Source organism: Camelina sativa, chromosome 13 (genome assembly GCF_030686135.1).
Source record: "Camelina sativa cultivar CO46 ecotype springtype chromosome 13, ASM3068613v1".
Classification (NCBI taxonomy): domain Eukaryota; kingdom Viridiplantae; phylum Streptophyta; class Magnoliopsida; order Brassicales; family Brassicaceae; genus Camelina; species Camelina sativa.
In genome coordinates, this window is record NC_141892.1 from 15,790,022 (window position 1) to 15,808,562 (window position 18,541).

General features: G+C 32.9%; 2 protein-coding genes and 2 pseudogenes across 2 annotated transcripts; 1 reads left to right on the plus strand and 3 right to left on the minus strand.

Moving 5' to 3' along the window:
- The first annotated feature begins 5,117 nt into the window (after positions 1 to 5,117).
- Positions 5,118 to 6,877, plus strand: LOC104736873 (uncharacterized protein At4g08330, chloroplastic). The gene is made up of 2 exons (XM_010456953.3): positions 5,118 to 5,514; positions 6,183 to 6,877. Exons 1-2 carry the CDS (start codon positions 5,408 to 5,410, stop codon positions 6,562 to 6,564), a joined length of 489 nt encoding a protein of 162 aa, XP_010455255.2. The 5' UTR covers positions 5,118 to 5,407; the 3' UTR covers positions 6,565 to 6,877.
- On the minus strand, positions 6,866 to 9,514 carry LOC104736874 (uncharacterized). The gene is made up of 9 exons (XM_010456954.3): positions 9,266 to 9,514; positions 8,768 to 9,124; positions 8,532 to 8,668; positions 8,377 to 8,443; positions 8,101 to 8,200; positions 7,793 to 7,956; positions 7,613 to 7,659; positions 7,483 to 7,533; positions 6,866 to 7,397 (listed from the first exon to the last, which is right to left on the minus strand). The coding sequence occupies exons 1-9, from the start codon at positions 9,456 to 9,458 to the stop codon at positions 7,017 to 7,019; spliced, it is 1,497 nt and encodes a 498-aa protein (XP_010455256.1). The 5' UTR covers positions 9,459 to 9,514; the 3' UTR covers positions 6,866 to 7,016.
- Positions 9,515 to 11,391: 1,877 nt separating this feature from the next.
- On the minus strand, positions 11,392 to 17,909 carry LOC147929620 (uncharacterized; annotated as a pseudogene).
- On the minus strand, positions 15,211 to 15,843 carry LOC147929621 (uncharacterized; annotated as a pseudogene).
- Positions 17,910 to 18,541: the final 632 nt, after the last annotated feature.

Sequence of the window (18,541 nt, forward strand, 5' to 3'; positions counted from 1 at the left end):
TTAGTAAGATCTCAATCTTTTATATATGTAAACTAATTTAGTTTTCATTATATATTAGTATATATTTCCGGAATTAGATTCCAATTAAATATAATTCATAAATAATGGTAATATAATTAAATAATTTTAAAAATATGAAAGATAAATTTTAAATTATATAACTATACAAAAACGAAAATACTAATGAGAATTAATATTTATAATTACATAAATATTTTCTATCAATTTGGTTATCATTCTTAATATGTATAATAAAAATACTAATGATAATTTTAAAAAGATATGGAAAGATGTTATGAGATTTTCACATATCTCTATCAATTTTGAGTTGCCTAAAAATCGGAAAACGTTTGTAACATTAGCATAATTTATGCAAAATTATTGTTCAATTTGGAAACAACCAATAAATACAGTTTAGCAACCATATATGATTAGATTTCAAAGATTTTCACATATCTCTATCAATATGAACAATAATTTTTCTGATATTTTTATTTTTTTATGATTTTGTTTACTATATTCATGTATTTTTACCCAATATGATATATGTAAAAGTTTTTAATTTTAATTTTATTGAAACATCAAAACCATTGTGAATCTATCAAACTCATATCTTCTTATGTGATACGGGTATGTACAAAATTTCATTTAATATTTTCTAATTAAGATGCTGATTACGACTATCAAACTCTATTATGAATTTGATTAATATTTTTTATTGTATTCAGGACATATGAAGCATTACAAAAATTATCAAATTACTAATATTTTTGTTATGTGAATCAGGTATATACATAATATAACTTAATCTATGAACTATTTTACATTTTTGTAAATAATTTGACTTAATATATGAACTATATTAATACTTTTATTTTTTTACCCGTTTCCAAGAGAATCTAAAGAAGAAACCTGTAAATATCTATCCTATGCAAACTCATTAACATAAAAAATAAAACCAAAGTTAGAAAATTCTAACAACACAATATAATAGATAATTATGATGTAATGAAAATAGTGGGATTAGTAGTTCTGGGTTTTATTTATTTAATTTGTTTTCAGTTCAAGAAATATGATTTTGATATTTTTTAAAAGAGTCAATGATAATTTTTCGGCTTTAATGTTTTGCTAAGTTTCAAATTAGATAAATTTGAGTAAATGATAAATTGTTTTGCTAAATTTGAGTAAATGATAAATTAGACTAACATTTTTGGGTAAATGATAAATTGTTCTTATGGTTCATCACATTATACATATTAGTGTAACTTTTACAAGCGGAATATTTTTATAATATTTTATGTAGATTACTATTTTCTACTACTAAAATGATCAAATTAAATTATCTATTATTTGTGTGTTGTTAGTACTTTTCTAAACTTTTTAATCTTTATTTTATCAAAACTCACTTTATTACCATTTACTCTCTTTTTTCCCTACTATTCTTTATCGAAACTCATTACACAAATATATGATTTAATGTAATTGACTGTAAAAAACTAAAAATGAAAATATAGGATATTTCAATCTATTAATATGATATATATATATATATATATTAATAAACAATCCTCCGCGCTGTAGAAAATATAGTATTTTAAATTCTAAAAGTATTTAGTTGTTATTTAGTCGCTAAATGATATTCTAAATTGCAATCGACTCTATGTTATGATAGAGTTTTCACGATCCAGCATGTTGGGAGGTGTGGTGGCTTAGCTTTATTTTGGAAGAATAATGTGAAGATCGACTTCAAGTATCCTGACAAGAACCTTATAGATACGATTTGTGGATTCAAAGTAGGCTTGATAGGGTTTTTGGGAACAAAGCGTGGTTTGTGGATTTCCCTGCTTCAAATTAAAGGTTCCTGAGATAAGGGGGTCAGAGCATCGTCCGATGTTGATTAAACTCGTGGCCTCTCAAGATTCTTATACTGGTCAATTTAGATTTAATAGAAGGTTTTTAAGCAAACCTAGTTTTGAAGATGTTGTGGCTCAAGCATGGGGATCTTTTGAAGTTGACTAGGATCCCCTTTAGCCAACCGAGTGCGGAACTGCAGAAGAGCCTTAAGTTCGTGGAAAAGGGCTAACAATCTGAATTCCAAAAGTAATATCAGACTGATAGAGGTGGCCTTGGAGACTGATCAGTCTGCTCAATCCCCTTGCTTTTATCAGATAGTTTCTCTTAAAAAGGATCTTGCAAAGGCGTACAAAGAGGAGGAAATCTATTGTAATTTAGAAAAGTAGGAAAAAGTGGATGAAATTTGGAGACCGTAATACCAAGTTTTACCAAGCGGCGGTTAAGGAGAATAGAGCAAGAAATAGGATTGAAAAGCTAGTTGACTCTAGCGGTTACAAACAGTTCTCTGAAGGAGAAAAATGCGAGGTGGCCACTTCCTATTTCCAAAATCTTTTCATGTCCTCTAATCCTTCCAGCTTTGATACTTGTTTTGAGGGTATTCGTCCTAAAGTTTCCAGTCAAATAAATCAGAGACTTACTGAGTTAGTATCCCCTAAAGAAATTAAGGAGGCAATTTTCTCCATTGATCCTTCCAATGCACCATGAGCGGATGGGATGTCAGCTCTTTTTTCCAACACTATTGGAGTATTGTTGGAGCTCAAGTAATTGCGGAGGTTCAAAACTTTTTTATCTCTGGCTTAATGCCACAAGAATGGAACTACACCCATATGTGTCTCATTCCGAAAATCCCTCATCCTTCTACTATGCCTGTTTGAGACCAATAAGCCTTTGCTCTGTCTTATATAAGGTAGTTTTAAAGGTTTTAGTTGGAAGGTTAAAACCCCTTTTGCCTAACATTTTTTTCAGAATTTCAATCCGCCTTCGTGACTGATAGATTGATAACTAACAACATAATGATAGCTCATGAGATGATCCATGCATTGTATACAAAAGATCTTTTTGCTTCGGGGTATATGGCAGTTAAGTCGGACATGTCAAAGAGTTACGACAGAGTCGAATGGAGTTACCTTTGCTCTCTTTTGCTGGCTTTAGGGTTCCAACAAGTTTGGGTGTCGTGGATAATGAATTGTGTGTCCTCGATCACTTGGTGCTAATCAACGACAAAGCTCACGGTATGATAATCCCTGAGAGAGGTCTGCGTCAGGGTGATCCCCTATTGCCCTTTCTCTTTGTCCTCTGTACCAATGGGCTTACCCATCTTCTTAATAAGGCCCAACAAGAAAATAAAATCTCGGGTTTCCAGTGTTATGAGTGTGGTCCAATCATTCACCATCTACTATTTGCTGATGACAGCTTATTTCTAGAAAGCATCAACAGAAGAAACGGAGTGCCTTCATGGGATTCTTGCAGCCTATGGGAGTGCTACAAGACAGGTGATAGATGCTTCTAAGTCTTCCCTTACTTTTGGTAAAAAGGTTCATAAGCTATTGAAAGTAGACATTCAGAAGTGTCTAGGAATCTTGAACCAAGGTGGTGTCGGATCCTACCTGGGACTACCCGAGTGTTTTAGTGGATCCAAGGTTGAGATGTTGGGTTACGTCAATGAAAGGGTCAAAAATAATCTCTCTGGTTGATACTCTAGGACTTTTTCTCAAGGGGGAAAAGAGATAATGCTAAAAACGGTTGCTTTGGCGATGCCAGTCTTCGCCATGGCTTGTTTCAAATTGCCAAAAAAGACGTGTGCAACTATTCAAGCGTGATGTCGGACTTCTGGTGGAACTCCTGAAAATGCCAGGAAAATACATTGGAAAAGTTGGGAGAGGCTATGCTTTCCCAAACACTTAGGTGGAATGGTTTTTCGGGACATTGCTACCTTCAATCAAGCTTTGTTGGTCAAGCAAGCATGAAGAATCGTTCAAGAGCCAGATTGCCTCTTCGCTGGACTTATGAAGAGCAGATATTTTCATGCAAATCAATTTTTGGAGTCTGGTTTGGGTACCATACCTTCCTTTGGGTGGAGACGCATTCTTCATGGCAAAGATCTGCTACTCAAAGGTCTCATCAAAAGAGTGGTAAATGGAGTAAGTACTTGATTATTGTGTGACTATTGGTTGGATGATGGTGATATCAGATCTCCTTGGATCAAAAATCCTATCATCAACATAAATCTGAAAGTCAGTGATCTCATAGATTTTGAGAGAAGAGACTGGAATATTGAAAAGCTTCAGGAGCTTTTCTTTCCAGTAGATGTGATCAAGATAAAGGAAAAAAGACCGGTGGTCGCAATAGAAAACTTCATGGCCTGGAAACTTGAAAAGAGTGGAAACTACTCAGCTTAACCTTATTATAGTAGCTTCTGCGTTACCATCAGTCAATGGGCTCAACGAAAAAATCTGGAAGTTGCACACATAACCAAAGATAAAGGTTTTCCTTTGGAAATTATTAAGTAGTGACTTGCCTGTTGGGGATCTTCTAGCTTTAAGAGGGATCAGACTTAATGGTAGATGCCAGGTCTGTGGCTGGAGTGGTGAATCGATCAATCATGTTCTTTTGTCTTGTTCCCTCTCAAGACAAGTGTGGGCCTTATCCAACTATCCCTCTCCAGACTTTGGGGCGGAGGATGGGTCTGTCTTCTCCTACTTGCATCATCTTCTTTTATGCTCCTAACTCCACATCTTCTTCTAATATTATAAAAAAAGAGTTGTTGTCAAAAAAAAAAAAAAAGAGTTATCTAAAAATCTTGCCCACGATCCTATAAATATCAACTAAATTGTTAACGAACAAATTAAATTGAGGCCGTGCAAGGTAAGTCTGGGTATAAAAACCGTATCTGAATATCCAATCTGGAATCCAACCCGAAAAACGAGTTTGGGTTAGGTATGGGTTTGCCTATAAAATCCTATTGGGTTCTATTTTCTAATACCCGTGGGTTCGAGTAATACCCGGTACCCGTTTGGGTACCATTAAACCCGAACATATAAACATATTTATAATATTTATCATTAATATAATACAATTACCCAAAATTATGATTATAATTTTGAATATTTCATTTAGTTTTATACCTAAATATTAAAATAATCAAAATATCTAAAATATTTTGTCACATAAGTCAAAATTTAACTAAATTTATTTAATTTTAATTATATTTTTCTAGTACTCGGTTGGATATTAATCGGATTCTTAAATTTGTAACCCAAACCGTAGTACTGGAAGGCACCGGCCTAATACTAGTAAAATAATAAATGTACAGACTACAGAGTATATAAAACTAAAAAGGAAAAAGAAAATAAAATGAGATCTCTGACTACTTCGAATTCGATCGTTACTAGAAACTGCGACCACGACACTGGTCGTGTAGGAGAGAAGAAGTCAAAGTCTCCCGAATCGATTGCGACACGTTCTTCTTCATCAACCTAATTCCAAAGCCCTTTGTCCCGATCGAGACCGTTTCTAATCATTTCAGGCGTTTCACTGAGTGATCTCGACGACGATGGAGAGATCGGCGTCGGTGGGTGTTAACGACGGCCGTTTTGGGGGAAACCATTTCTATTCTCCATCTTTCTCTTCGTCTTCTTCCATGAGACATGTCAATTACAGGTACACATATCAATTTTGATTTGAATTCTTGTATTGTATCTTGTGCCTTAATCTAGCCTCTTTTTTTTTTTTTTTTTTTTTTTTTTTTTTTTAAATTTATTTAGGGTTTTTGAGTATTGATACTTGTATTAGAAAGGATTGTTCTTTTTTAACCCTTGGAATGATAGTAAAAAAAAAATGAAGCAGGGTTTTTTTTTTTACTGTGTTTTGTTAAAAACTCCGCATTGAGACAGAACCCTTTTTATCTTTGTAAGTGTGTTCTTCAGAAGAGTTTTGAGAATTTTGATGTTTACATATTTAGCTTGAGGAGAGTTTTATCATGTGAATCAGGAATCATTAATCAATTTGATTTGATTTGATTGTTTTATTGAAACTTTATAGGTAGTCTAGGATTTGTGATTCAGGGTTTTGATTGTTGATTTTGTTAGTTAGAGTAGTTTTGATTTAGTGGAAAAAGATTGTTCATTAGTAGTTTATGACTACTTGTAGTTGGAGACAAGGAATCATGTGAATCAAGAATTTTTTAATTTGATGGTGATTGATGATTGTTATGTGAATTTTGTTATGGTGAAACATTTAGTTGTTGTCTTATGTCTATGAACTCTGATCTTCAGTTTTGGTGTGTTTTTTTTAAGATAATGAGTAATGGGTTTTTAACTGTCTTGCAGTTGCGGATCTTGTGGGTATGAACTGAACTTGAGCTCCACTAATCGAATCACATCAACAATTGGATCAAAATATGGTAAATCCATGAAGAGTGGAATCATATCCTTCTTCAACATCGACGAGGGTAGATTTAGTCAGGTCGATGAGTTCCAATGCATGCCTCACTTCTCCAGATTCTCTTGGGGTTTGTTCAGACGTAGAACAAAGCTTCTCTGTGGCAAATGTAATAATTATATTGGAAATGCTTCTCAGGAGAAAGCTCCTCATGAGTACGCACTTGTAACACATAACTCAGATCCGGCATCGCCTAGGACTGGTAGTATTACAAAGTACGATATCAGGATCCGCTCGCTTCAACCCTCCTCTGCTGTCGCGTTGCTGTGAGTGCTTCTTGTACTACTGTATATACCCGCCGATATTATACATCTTCTTCAAAGTATCCAATTTAGATCTTTGGTGAAGTGTTTGTTATCGGCTTTGGTACTGTTTTGATAAGGTTGGTTTGGATTTTCAGTTGTATAGTAAAAACAGTTTACCTCTTGTTTTTGGGAATATTTACTAGCTCAAGTTCGTTCATCATTAGTGTTTACCAATTTTATTTTCAAAAACTGTGTACCACCATCCAGATGATGTATGTATCTGATAGTTAAAATTTTACTTTCCAGTGTAATGTAATGCAAAAAGGTTTTATCAACAAGAAGCCAATAGTATCCCTTCATCATTTTGTAATAACATGTCACTTCACTACATTTTTGATGTTAAAGTTCAAATGTACCTAACAAAGTCTTTGTAGCACAAACTCAGAAATTAACATCATAGAATAGAGTCATGTGATTCTAAGGTTGATTCCCAGATGGTCTTCCATGTGCACCATTAGTATCTTGAGGATTATTAGTACCAGTGCCTCCCTGTGATCCTCCTCCAAACATCTGCATCATTGATCGTAATGCACCTGATAAGTCTTCTGGCATTTGCTCTGTGCCTCCGAGATCGATGTTGATATTCCCACCTACACGAATCTCAGGCTCATCCGAACCATTTCTGTTTCCATCTGCTCCTGCTCCTCCCTCGTTATGAGAATGATATCCCGGGAATGTGTTTCCCGCCATGTTCATGAACATGCTCATCAAATCGGGGTTTAAAGGCATTGAGAACTGTGATGGTATTCCCTGTCCTCCTCCCATTCCCGGTTCTTGATTGTGACCTGTGCTTGTATTCTGCTCTTCCAACACCACAAAACTTTAGGTTCTCGTCTTATTTCTAATCCATAACATGATGACTTAGAGTCAGAGGTCTAACTACCTGACCGCGTCTCTGTCGCTGTTGTTCTTCTCTTAGTTTTTGTTCAGCCACCTGTGTTTCGCAGCATGTCAATATCAGACTCTCATGTAAATGATATTAAGTAGGGAAATGTATTAAAATAATAACCGACCCTGATATTTTCTTTCACAGATTCGTTATGCGGATCCAACTGCAAAGCTGCCATGAGCGTAATGAAAAAGGTTACACAGAATAAATGCTAGCTAACTCGGAGAAGCAAGTTGTACCCCTTTAGAAAGCAATCGATCCTATGAAAGGAATATGCTAATAATTTCTAAGAACACATACATACCTTTCTTAAACCCTTTCTCGATGGCATCAGCATACTTTCCTTGAGCATAATATGCTAACCCAAGACGACTGTACGCCTTACTATAATTTGGATCAATTTCAATGGATTTAAGACAGTCCTTAATTGCTTCCGAGCACCTGTTGATCTGGGTATATGCAGCAGCCCTGATAAATGATTTTTTATAAGTTAAACAGATCATTGGACGACGGAAAAAAATATTTAAGCACATCAAAATCAGATTTATGCAGGAAGCACACTGCCACCAAAGAGCTACAACTAAAAACTAAAGTTGACGAGTGATCACACACCTGTTACAGTAGAAAACAGCGTTCTTATCCGTCAGTGCAATTGCAAAAGAATACAGCTCAACTGCCTCCAGATAAAGATTTGACTGCATAGCCTTGTTACCTGAGAAGCAGCAAATGTCACATAGAAGTAACAAGGACACAAAGATACCCTTCCAAGAAAATTGGACTGACCACATATTGTTAAAACCAGACACGTTAAACAATTTCTCAGTAATCAGATCTCAATATGACAAGTATATTATATATTAACAAGATAACACAAGCAATCACAAGTACCTTGGCACTTGAGTGTTTCTGCCAAGCTTTTCACATCAAAGGTCTGGCATCCAGACTTCTCCATTTCCTGATATACAGATACGAAACTTATCACCAAACTAATTACCAAGTAGTACTATACCTTCAATGAAGTCAAACAACGAAATCAAACCTACATTGACAGCATCATGAAATATTCTTGTAGCTTTTTCCAGCTGAGCAGGATCATCATCTCCCTCAGGTGTATTCCTGAAATACCGTACTTTCTCAAGTGCACCAAAGAGTTGTCCAAACAGTTCATCTCTAGAAGTCCCTACAGGAAGCATAATCAACAATATAAATCAGAACAAGCTCCATTACAATATCCAGCACTCACATTGGTCCAACGAGCATAAAAGAAACCATTACTTACCAGTAAAAATAGGCTCTTTACTCGTATCAACAGAGACATGAGAACCCAAAAAGTCAGAACCTGAGGAGGAACTAGGATCCTGAGTAGCAGCAACAGGTGGTGGTGGTGGTGGCCATGATGATGATGGTGGTGGTGGTGGCCATGATGATGATGGTGGTGGTGGTGGCCATGATGATGATGGTGGTGGTGGTATGTTTTCTAGAGGTTCACTTTGGTCCAATGAAGTGAACAAATTGACAAGTGAAACAGGTTTCAAACGATCATCTCTCGAAGAATCTGAATTCACTTTAAACGCTTCACCTAAACATTCCCTAGCAACCTCAAGCCCTTCCTCATCAACACCTGGAGCAACCTCCACTACAAAGAACAACAAATACATAGAAGATTAAAAACCCTAAATATCACGAAACCAACCATTAGTTCTATCTCTAAATCAAACCCTGATACGAATAGTGAAATCGATTTACCCAATTCGTAGAAATGAGTAGTGGTGCTTACCGTAATCGAGAAAATCCAAGAATGAAAGGACAATTTTCCGGCAGATAGGTGAGTCCGTCGTAAGTTTCGCCATTGGAGAGAGAGAGAGAGAGAGAGGGAGAAAAATCTGGTTTCTTCCTTCTTCTTCTCTGCGATTTGAGAGTGTTGTCGAAGGAGCCAATTGAAAATCTTGTTTGGAAACAGGGTTAATCATTGTTTAGACTTTAGACTATTTAACCCGGTTAGGCTATTCCCAGTTTGGAAACAGAGGTTATGCTAGTAGTTATCCAATAAGTGCTTAATTATAGTCTCTTTTAATGATCACAGTATTAATAAAATTAAAGAAAACTAAGCTGGAATCGGGTGCGGGTACGCGGAAGCAGAAGCGTTTGAAAGCGGCGAAGCGAAATATTTTGAAAAAATAGAAAATAGGTATTTGTTGGAAGCGATATACATATATATATATAAAGAAAATACTAAAAGTAAAAAAAACAAATATATATATATATATATATATAAAGAAAAGGAAAATCACGTTTTAAACCTTCAAAGTGTCACTGGGTAGCAATTTAAACCTCGATAGAATTTCACTAACACTATAAACCTTTAAAATGATTTTACTAACACTTTAAACCTTAAAACTAACTTTCTTTTTTATACCGCCATAAAAAATAACGGAATAATAATATCCGTCAACACGAAATAGTTAAATTGTGTTGGTTTAATTTAAATTTTTAATTAGTTTTAGTTTTTATTAATAAATAAAAAAGATAAAAAAATAAATTTGTGTTCATCTTCATTGTAGACAAAACTTTTACGTCGTTACCTTTATCATTATTAATCCTTTTAACAAATGCATATAGATTCTGATTCAAATCGATTGATTTCTCATTGGAAACTAATAAATCTTCTAAATATATTGCCGTCTTCAATTTTACATTTGTCAAATGTTTTAACCTTACCTCTGATTCTTAATTTTTTGCTTTGATGTATTTTTTTTATCAATCGTCATAAATAATTAAATTAAATTAAATTAATTAAACAAGTATTTAAATTAGACCAGCATAGTTTAACTATTTCACGTTGACGGATATTACTGTTCCGTCATCTTTCGTGGCGGTGCAAACAAGAAAGTTAGTTTACGGTTTAAAGTGTTAGTGAAATCACTTTAAATATTTATAGTGTTAGTGAAAATATCTCAAAGTTAAAGTGCTACTCAATGACACTTTGAAGGTTTAGAATGTGATTTTCCCTATAAAGAAAATAGTAAAAGTAAAATTATATTAGACTATCTACAATGATTTATAAATTCAACACCCTCCACCTCAACTTTTAACACTGCACATCAGTTTCTCTTTCTTCCACCTAATCATTCAACACCCAAATCAATTTTAATCCCTCCAATATTTTTGTTTAATAAAATTCAACACCTTACCCCACTATATTCACTTTATATTCTTATTTTTACTTAATTTAATAATAACACATTTATAGTAATAACTAAAATTAATAAAAGTTAAATTATTGTTATGAAATATGATTACATTATTTTGGATAGAATTGTTGTTGGGATCCATGCCAAAAAAAATATATATGAAATAAACAAGAATTTATTAGATAAGAATAAAAAAATAGTAGAAATGATGGGTTTTTTGTTTTTTTTTTTTTGTCGAAATAAAATGAACCAAGTCTCTATTTATAGAGTTTAAAAAATAATAAATTTTGATATAAAAAGTATTTTTTAAAAAAATTATTTACTACATAATAATTGATCTTAAAATGATAAGATAAGAAAAAAATCTCTAAAATTTCACTCTCCAATAAAAATACAACACATGTCTCTCTCATCAACTTTTTTCCTTTTCGACAAAAAAAAAAAAAAAAAAAAACTTGAGCGTCCGCTTATGTGTTTGTGAGGTCCAAAAATTTAGATTCAACATGTTGAATTGATTCAACAAGAATTAATCAACGTCGGTTTTTTCTTTTTTTCAACACCTTCATTGCAGTCATTAAACAGTTGAATAACTTTTTCAACATCCCCATTGTTGATGGTCTTACATTGTAAACAACATTTCAATAGAAAATCATATAAACATTACAAAAATTGTAACCCATTTGAATATAAAATAATGCAACAACTCAGTGATTCACTGGACGAGACCGTCTTCATCATTCTCTTCTTCATCAACTCTACCAAACACAATTGCCTCTAACTCTGGTTCATCAAGATAAAGATCTGCAAAATCAAGTCTCCCTAAATTAATCTCATCTAAAGAATCAAATTGATCACGTCCTACATCCCACATATGATTCAGACCTTCTTTATAAGCAAAACGCTTTCTTGATAAAAGACGAAGGTTAGTGTGCACAAATACCAAATCTTCAGCTCTTTGTGGAACAATTTTTGTTTTTTGTTGCAGAGTGTATAAATTTGGAAGTACTCCAATTCCTTTTGCAACATGTGGATGAAGAGGGTTGTCCAAGCAACTTAAACGCTAAGGCTTGGAGTGTTGGTGCTGAAGAACCATGAACTGCCCACCATCTCAAAGGTTCTAGAATAAACTTATCATGAATAACATAGACACTACCAAAATCTTCCAAACATAAAGAGAAATTAGAACATTCAACATTAACCTCTCTTCTTTCATCTTGATTTGGAAAATACTTCATGATGCAATTCTTTCTTTCTCTAGTAATCTCCAAATCTTGATGAGGAGCTTTTTTATTGTTCTCATCTCCAAGCCACTCTGAACTATAATACCTACAACCAACAAAAGATATACAATAAGTATATTTAAATCCTTTCACAAGTCACCTAGCCAATAAGATCATGCCACATAAATTATTATTTTATAATTTAAACCTCATTCAATTTAAAAAAAAAAAGATCCTTGGAAAAAAAATAAAATAGGGGAAAAAGAGACATAACTGATAATTAAACAAAACTTACCCCCACAAACTTCACAATTTTCCCAACTGCACCTTCCCACTTTCGTCAAATAACCTTGCTTCAACTGCCCCAAGGGAAAAATATCAAAACAGTTTTGCTCATTATATCCTCCGAAGATTTCACCTTCTTTTTGCAACTATGATAACCAATTTTGTTCTTCAAAGTATATCTTCATTTGTTTCTATCATTCCAAATCTTTTATGCCATTTTTTCTTTTCTTTACATACGAACTGAAAAATGGGCGGGCATATCACTTCTCCAACACTAGCTTGAGAGATCTTATACCACCAGCATCAATTAAATTTCTCCTACGTTGTTGATAAATCTATCCATTTTTCATCAACAAATTTGAGAAACTCTTGGCTATATGGATTATGATTCATCATTGGTGAATCTATCTGTTTTTGGTACGTTTTCTCTTTATTTCTCGATGTTTGTATTGATATGATATTCGTCGTATTTTTCTTTCATGAATCTGTTAGTTTCCTCATTTATGTATCTTCTTGATGTCTGCGTAAGAGGAAGACGGCCGGTAGAGAATAGATGGCTAATGAAAATGAAAATTCCACTTGAGTTATGTTCCTTTCACATTCAATTGGTCAAATCCAATTATTTAATCGATCTTACTATCCATAAAAAACTCTTCTCCTTCTGTTATTTATATATATCCATGTTTCGTGATTTCCATTGACAATAATTTGATTGATGTACCACATTTCAGACCAAAGATAAACTTTTACTACAATTTAGGTTTTTATAGTTCTTCTATCATATATAATACATATCGATGATAACACTAATTTTTGTCATTTGTTTTGCAGAAGAATAACAAGATCAATATGTAACAACTACAAGGTCATTCGTTACATTCAAATTCATATTCTTCTCTGTTAAGCCATTTTTATAAGTCTTTGTTTCTTAGGTCGTAATATGGTGTGATTTCGCAAAACTTCCTTAGTTCCTTATAGTTTGGCTAATATTAGTTTGCAGATAAACTTCGCATAATTTCTGTATAGTTGTAAGCGTATACAAAACGAAAAAACAATTTGGACTATAGATGTGTCTTTCAATATTTTCTTATTTTTCCCTGCAATTTTTTTTGTCTTTATGTACTTGATGTCTTCTTCATAGTAATTGTTTTTTTTTATTTCTTTCCCTCTCGACAATGAGTACATATGTTAAACTGATCTCCAACCAGTTTCTGTACACAACCATCTTAATATCTTAATCTACTTCTATTTGCTTTTCTTCGAAAATTGATGTGTGATTGTTGGAAACTATACTAAAGATGGTTTTGCATTTTTTTATCTAGGTGTATTATGCTTTGGCGGAAGAACAATAGAGAAAACAATTGAAGCAGGAAAAAACGAAATAATGTCAATTTTGTCCGCGCATGGCGCGGGTGGTATACTAGTATACAATAAGCCACAAAGAAAGCAATGATCCATAAAGTGACACACTAACGTACGTGTATATATATAATAGAATTTGATCACGTTAGTGCATGCATGAAAACAAGAATTAGTATAAAGGCATCTCCAACCCTACTCTATTTTAGAGCAAAAACTCTATCTATATTAACATTTTTGAAGTACATTTTGTGTTATGCTCTTTTAGTTTTGTTTATTTAAAAATTTATCTACAACATTAACCCCTAAAAAATTTCCAAAACTAACAGTACTCCAGATTTTGTTTCCTAAATATTTTACTTTTCATTTCAATTAAAAAATAACATCAATCAATATGGAAATAGAAACTATCATATATTTAACCATACATTATGTTGTGTTTTGAAGATATTCTATATCTGAATCCTTCGTAAACAAAGAAAAAAACAATTTGATTCCCATTTCGTTTTGCAAAATCTGTGAGCTTTGATTCTTAACGTAAGAAAAACTTTGATTGACAATTATTTAAATATTATAATTAACATATATAAACTTAATAAAAAAATTAATTATTACGAATATGTAAAATTAAAAAATTCTAAATACTACATAATGTGGTTATATAGTAGATGAATTATAAAGAGAACATTTTGAAATTAATAAAATATTATTAAATTTGTGTTAACACGGTTAAATCTTCATTTAGTTATTTATCAACACTACTAATATTAGAATATTTGACATAAAATCAAGTTGATTTAACTCAGATTGTATAAAATAATTAAATCATTAGGAAAAATGTGACTTAATCACAGCGTATAATTACTGATTATGTATTTAGATCCCTTATTTTTTTGTTATAATAATTAAAAATCAAAATAGAATCTCAAACACTAAACAAAACAAACCAAATATAACAAACAAATGGTCATGAAGTGTATTGTAGGTTAAAAAATAATATAAATATTTAGCCGCACAACAACTAGAAAATTTATTTATTCCTCTATTTACAAAACATTCAATATTTAACAAATAGATACAACATATAATAGAAATTATATGCCCGCGGTGTACCGCAGGTTAAAATCTAGTTATAGAATAAAATCTTCTCCAACCCCACTCTATATCTTATTCTTAAAATAGAGAAAAATTGAGATTACTCTATATTTAGAGTAACTCTATTTTTTTACTCTATTTTAGAGATGAAGTTTTTTATTTATACTTTAGTCCCTCAAATTTAAATTTCTTTTTTTTAATAACTCCTTACCTTATTTATGAACAACAACATATACAACTTAGAAACATCAACAAACTTGGATAGTATCATAGAAAATTATGGGCTTGAAGATAACTTTAATTTTTTTTTTAACAGCAACTTCAACTGTTTCTTTTATTTGACACTTTCTTAATATTATATATACTAATTAATTAATTTTATTGGCATATTGAATATTTCTGACACATGTACATCTACTTAATATAACTCATTTTTTCAATAAAATTTTCATATAACGAGAATGAAGCAAACTTAACATACATAGTTTTAAAAAATTAACTAAACAAACAAGTACCAAATTAAAAATAAGCAACATAGGATAAAAGTAAAACAATAAAAAAAAACTAGCAAGTTAATATTTTGGTAAATTGCTTCTTGGTCTACCAAGATCATTAAAATATTGTTCAAATGGAATAGATGGAGGAGGAGCTTCCTGATCTTGTTGTTGACCACGTCGTTTTTGTAAAATCCTTGCTTGTTCAGTCTCAAAATACTCACAAACATTTGAATTCTGAAAGGAAGTCAAATCGCAAAATAAAATTTTGTTTTTCTCTTTTAACTCATTCAAAGCATATATTTTTTTTTTTGAATATCCAAATGATGTTCTCTTTGTGCGCTTGTCTTCTTTAACTGCTCCAAAAAAAATTATTTCCTTCTTCTAAGGTGTTGATAACTGATGTTGTTTGATCAACAAGTTTCTTTTCATTTTAGACTTCTTTACCAAATTTGGTCTTGGAGAGGGAGATCCGCCAAGAATTTTCTCCTCATTAGTATTATGAGAAAATGAAGACAAACCTGAAAATGTTTGTATAGGAGAATCAATGGTAGGATTTTCTGACTCTAGAGATGTATACTCAAAATCACATGGGATTGATATGCGTTTAGCAGGGGTGACACCATCTTTAAACTTTTCAAAGTTCTTAATAATACTCCAAACATGCTCAAATTTCCAACCTCCTTTGCAGCTTGGATCTTCACCTAACATTGATTTAGCTTGATTAAACTACACACCATTAAAAATAAAATTTATTTACTTAAACAAATGTAAATATCATAAAAATTATATATTAATATATACTTACAATATCATCATTTGAAGCACCACTTGGACGTTGGTTTTCACATTGTCTGATGCATGCATGCCATTTTTTTTGTTGCTTTCTCTATAGCTTGAATACGACATTGAATTGATTTTTTTGTATGTTCACTCCAATTTGCATTTTTTTTCCTTTCTCGTAAGCATCCATCACACGAGCCCAAAAAATGATCAGATGATTGATAAACACCTTTGATAGGATCTTGAGAAATATCAATGTAAACTTGACATAAAAATTTATCTTCTTCTTGAGAATACCCATAAGAACGAGATATTTTTAATAATCAAGTGTAAATATTATAAAATGATTAAGGGTGTAGATATTGACGTAGTTATATGTGTTGCTATTTATAGATACAACAACACTTCTTTACATTGGTGAAGAGCGAGGGTTTTCAGGAATGCTTGGTAGCTTAGATTGCATGCATTGGAAGTGGAATAATTGTCTTACAGCTTGGGCTGGACAATATTTAGGTAGTAGTGGATCACCTACTATAATTCTTGAAGCTGTGGCAGATTATGATCTTTGGATATGGCATGCATATTTCGGGTTACCAGGCACTAATAATGATATCAATGTCTTAGAGTCTTCCCACCTCTTCTCCAATCTCGCTCAAGGTATTGCACCTCATGTTCATTATATCATTCAAGAAAAAGAAAAAATATTTATCCAAAATGGTCAACCATAGTGCAAAGTATTCACGAGCCAATAGGACAAAAGAAAAAATATTTTGCTACACAACAAGAAGCATGTAGAAAAGATGTAGAGCGTGCATTCGAAGTTCTCCAATCTCGTTTTGCTATTGTGAAAGGACCGTTTCGTTTTTGGAAAAAAAATGTGTTACATGACATAATGACCACATGTATAATTTTACACAATATAATAATCGAAGATGAACGTGACCTCAATGCACCAATTGAAGTTGGAAGAGAAGCTCCACCTCCAGAAGTCGAGATTAGAGAGAATGATTGTAACAACCTGTCCCGTAGACCCTTGATAGTCCCCCGCTAGCCGCCCAAATGGACTCCAAGCTGGCTCTGCAGGGCATCGATCCTAACCCCTAATCCCCACCCTTTAACAACCTTCCCACAGGACAAGCTGTCACAGATTGATCAGGGGTTAGGATCGATGCCCTGCAGGGCCAGCTTGGGGTCCGTTGGAACGGCTAGTGGGGGGGGGGGGGGGGCTAGTGGGGTCCACAAGACGGGTTGTCATAATGATAATGTCCCGTTTCAAGAGTTTCTTGGTCGAGTTAGAAAAAATCAAAGATAAAGAAGCTTATTTCCCACTTTGAAATATTTTAATTGATCATTTGTAGGAAAGATTTAATAATGGTGGTGTATACACTAAAATCTAATTTTATTATTTATATGATGTATTGTAATTTTCTTAAATTACTGAAATGTTCAAGTTAAATAATAATATGGTTTATAAAAGTTTTGCAAAAAAAAATATGGGTCTAATTGTAAGTTTTATAAATAAAAGGTACTAATAATAAAATAGAAATAGAATATATTTTAGAATATTCTTTTTAGAGTAAAAATAGAGTGGTACATTGGAGAGAAACCTTACTCTATTTTAGAGAAAAAAATAGAATAATACATTGGAGATGGTCTAACTAAAAGTTACGTACCTGGGGTTTAGAGAGTGTGCCATACAATGAAGAGGAGTGTTGCTTTTGCTCCATCGAAATGTCAAAACAGAACAAATAGCATTCCAAAAAACAGAATCATCATCAAGTTATTTTAAAGAATATAAATAAGATTTAACTTATAAAATAGATTACAAACCTCGTAGAACCTATCGTGAGGAGCTTAAGGTCACAATGTGTGGTGAACATTACAAGCCTCATTCCATGATTCATAATGAAATTCTTGATCCAAGTCACATCTTTACTTATAGACTTTATCCAAGAACAAGCTTCGTACACATCTTCATTGTTTCTTGTGGCCATTGATGGTGAACAAATGTTTTCCAAAGCAAGGTTCAATGTATGTACCACACATGGTGTCCAAAAGATAGTAGGAAACTTCGCTGAAATAAGTGAACCAGCTTTTTACATAGTTTGAAGCGTTGTCGTTGACTACCTGAACCACATTCTCATGCCCCACCTCTTTTATGCATTCTATGATCAGTAATGCAACCATCTCACCAGTTTTTGTTTCACCTTGACTGTTGATCGCCCTTAACATCATTGGACCACTCTCATTTGCAGCAATCAAATTAAATATTGGCCTTCATTGTGGATCTGACCAACCATCACTAAATATGCTAACTCCTTTCTGTTTCCATGTGTTCTTCAAAGGCTGCAAATGCATATCAATGTTCTTTCTTTCTTTTTGAAGAAGTATTGTTCTTAGTGCATTATACCCAGGTGGAACATATCCCAGAATTTGTGATGCGGTAGTGAGGATTTCTTGCAACGTTGAAAGACAAACCAGCTACGTAGAACATTCTAGCTACCTCACCATCACATTGCTCCCTAGCTTGTGAAACGACCGGACCCGTTCTTTTTTTTAAATAATAACTAATTAAATAATAAATAATAATAAACTACAACTAGTGTTCTCATACCCACTAGTCACC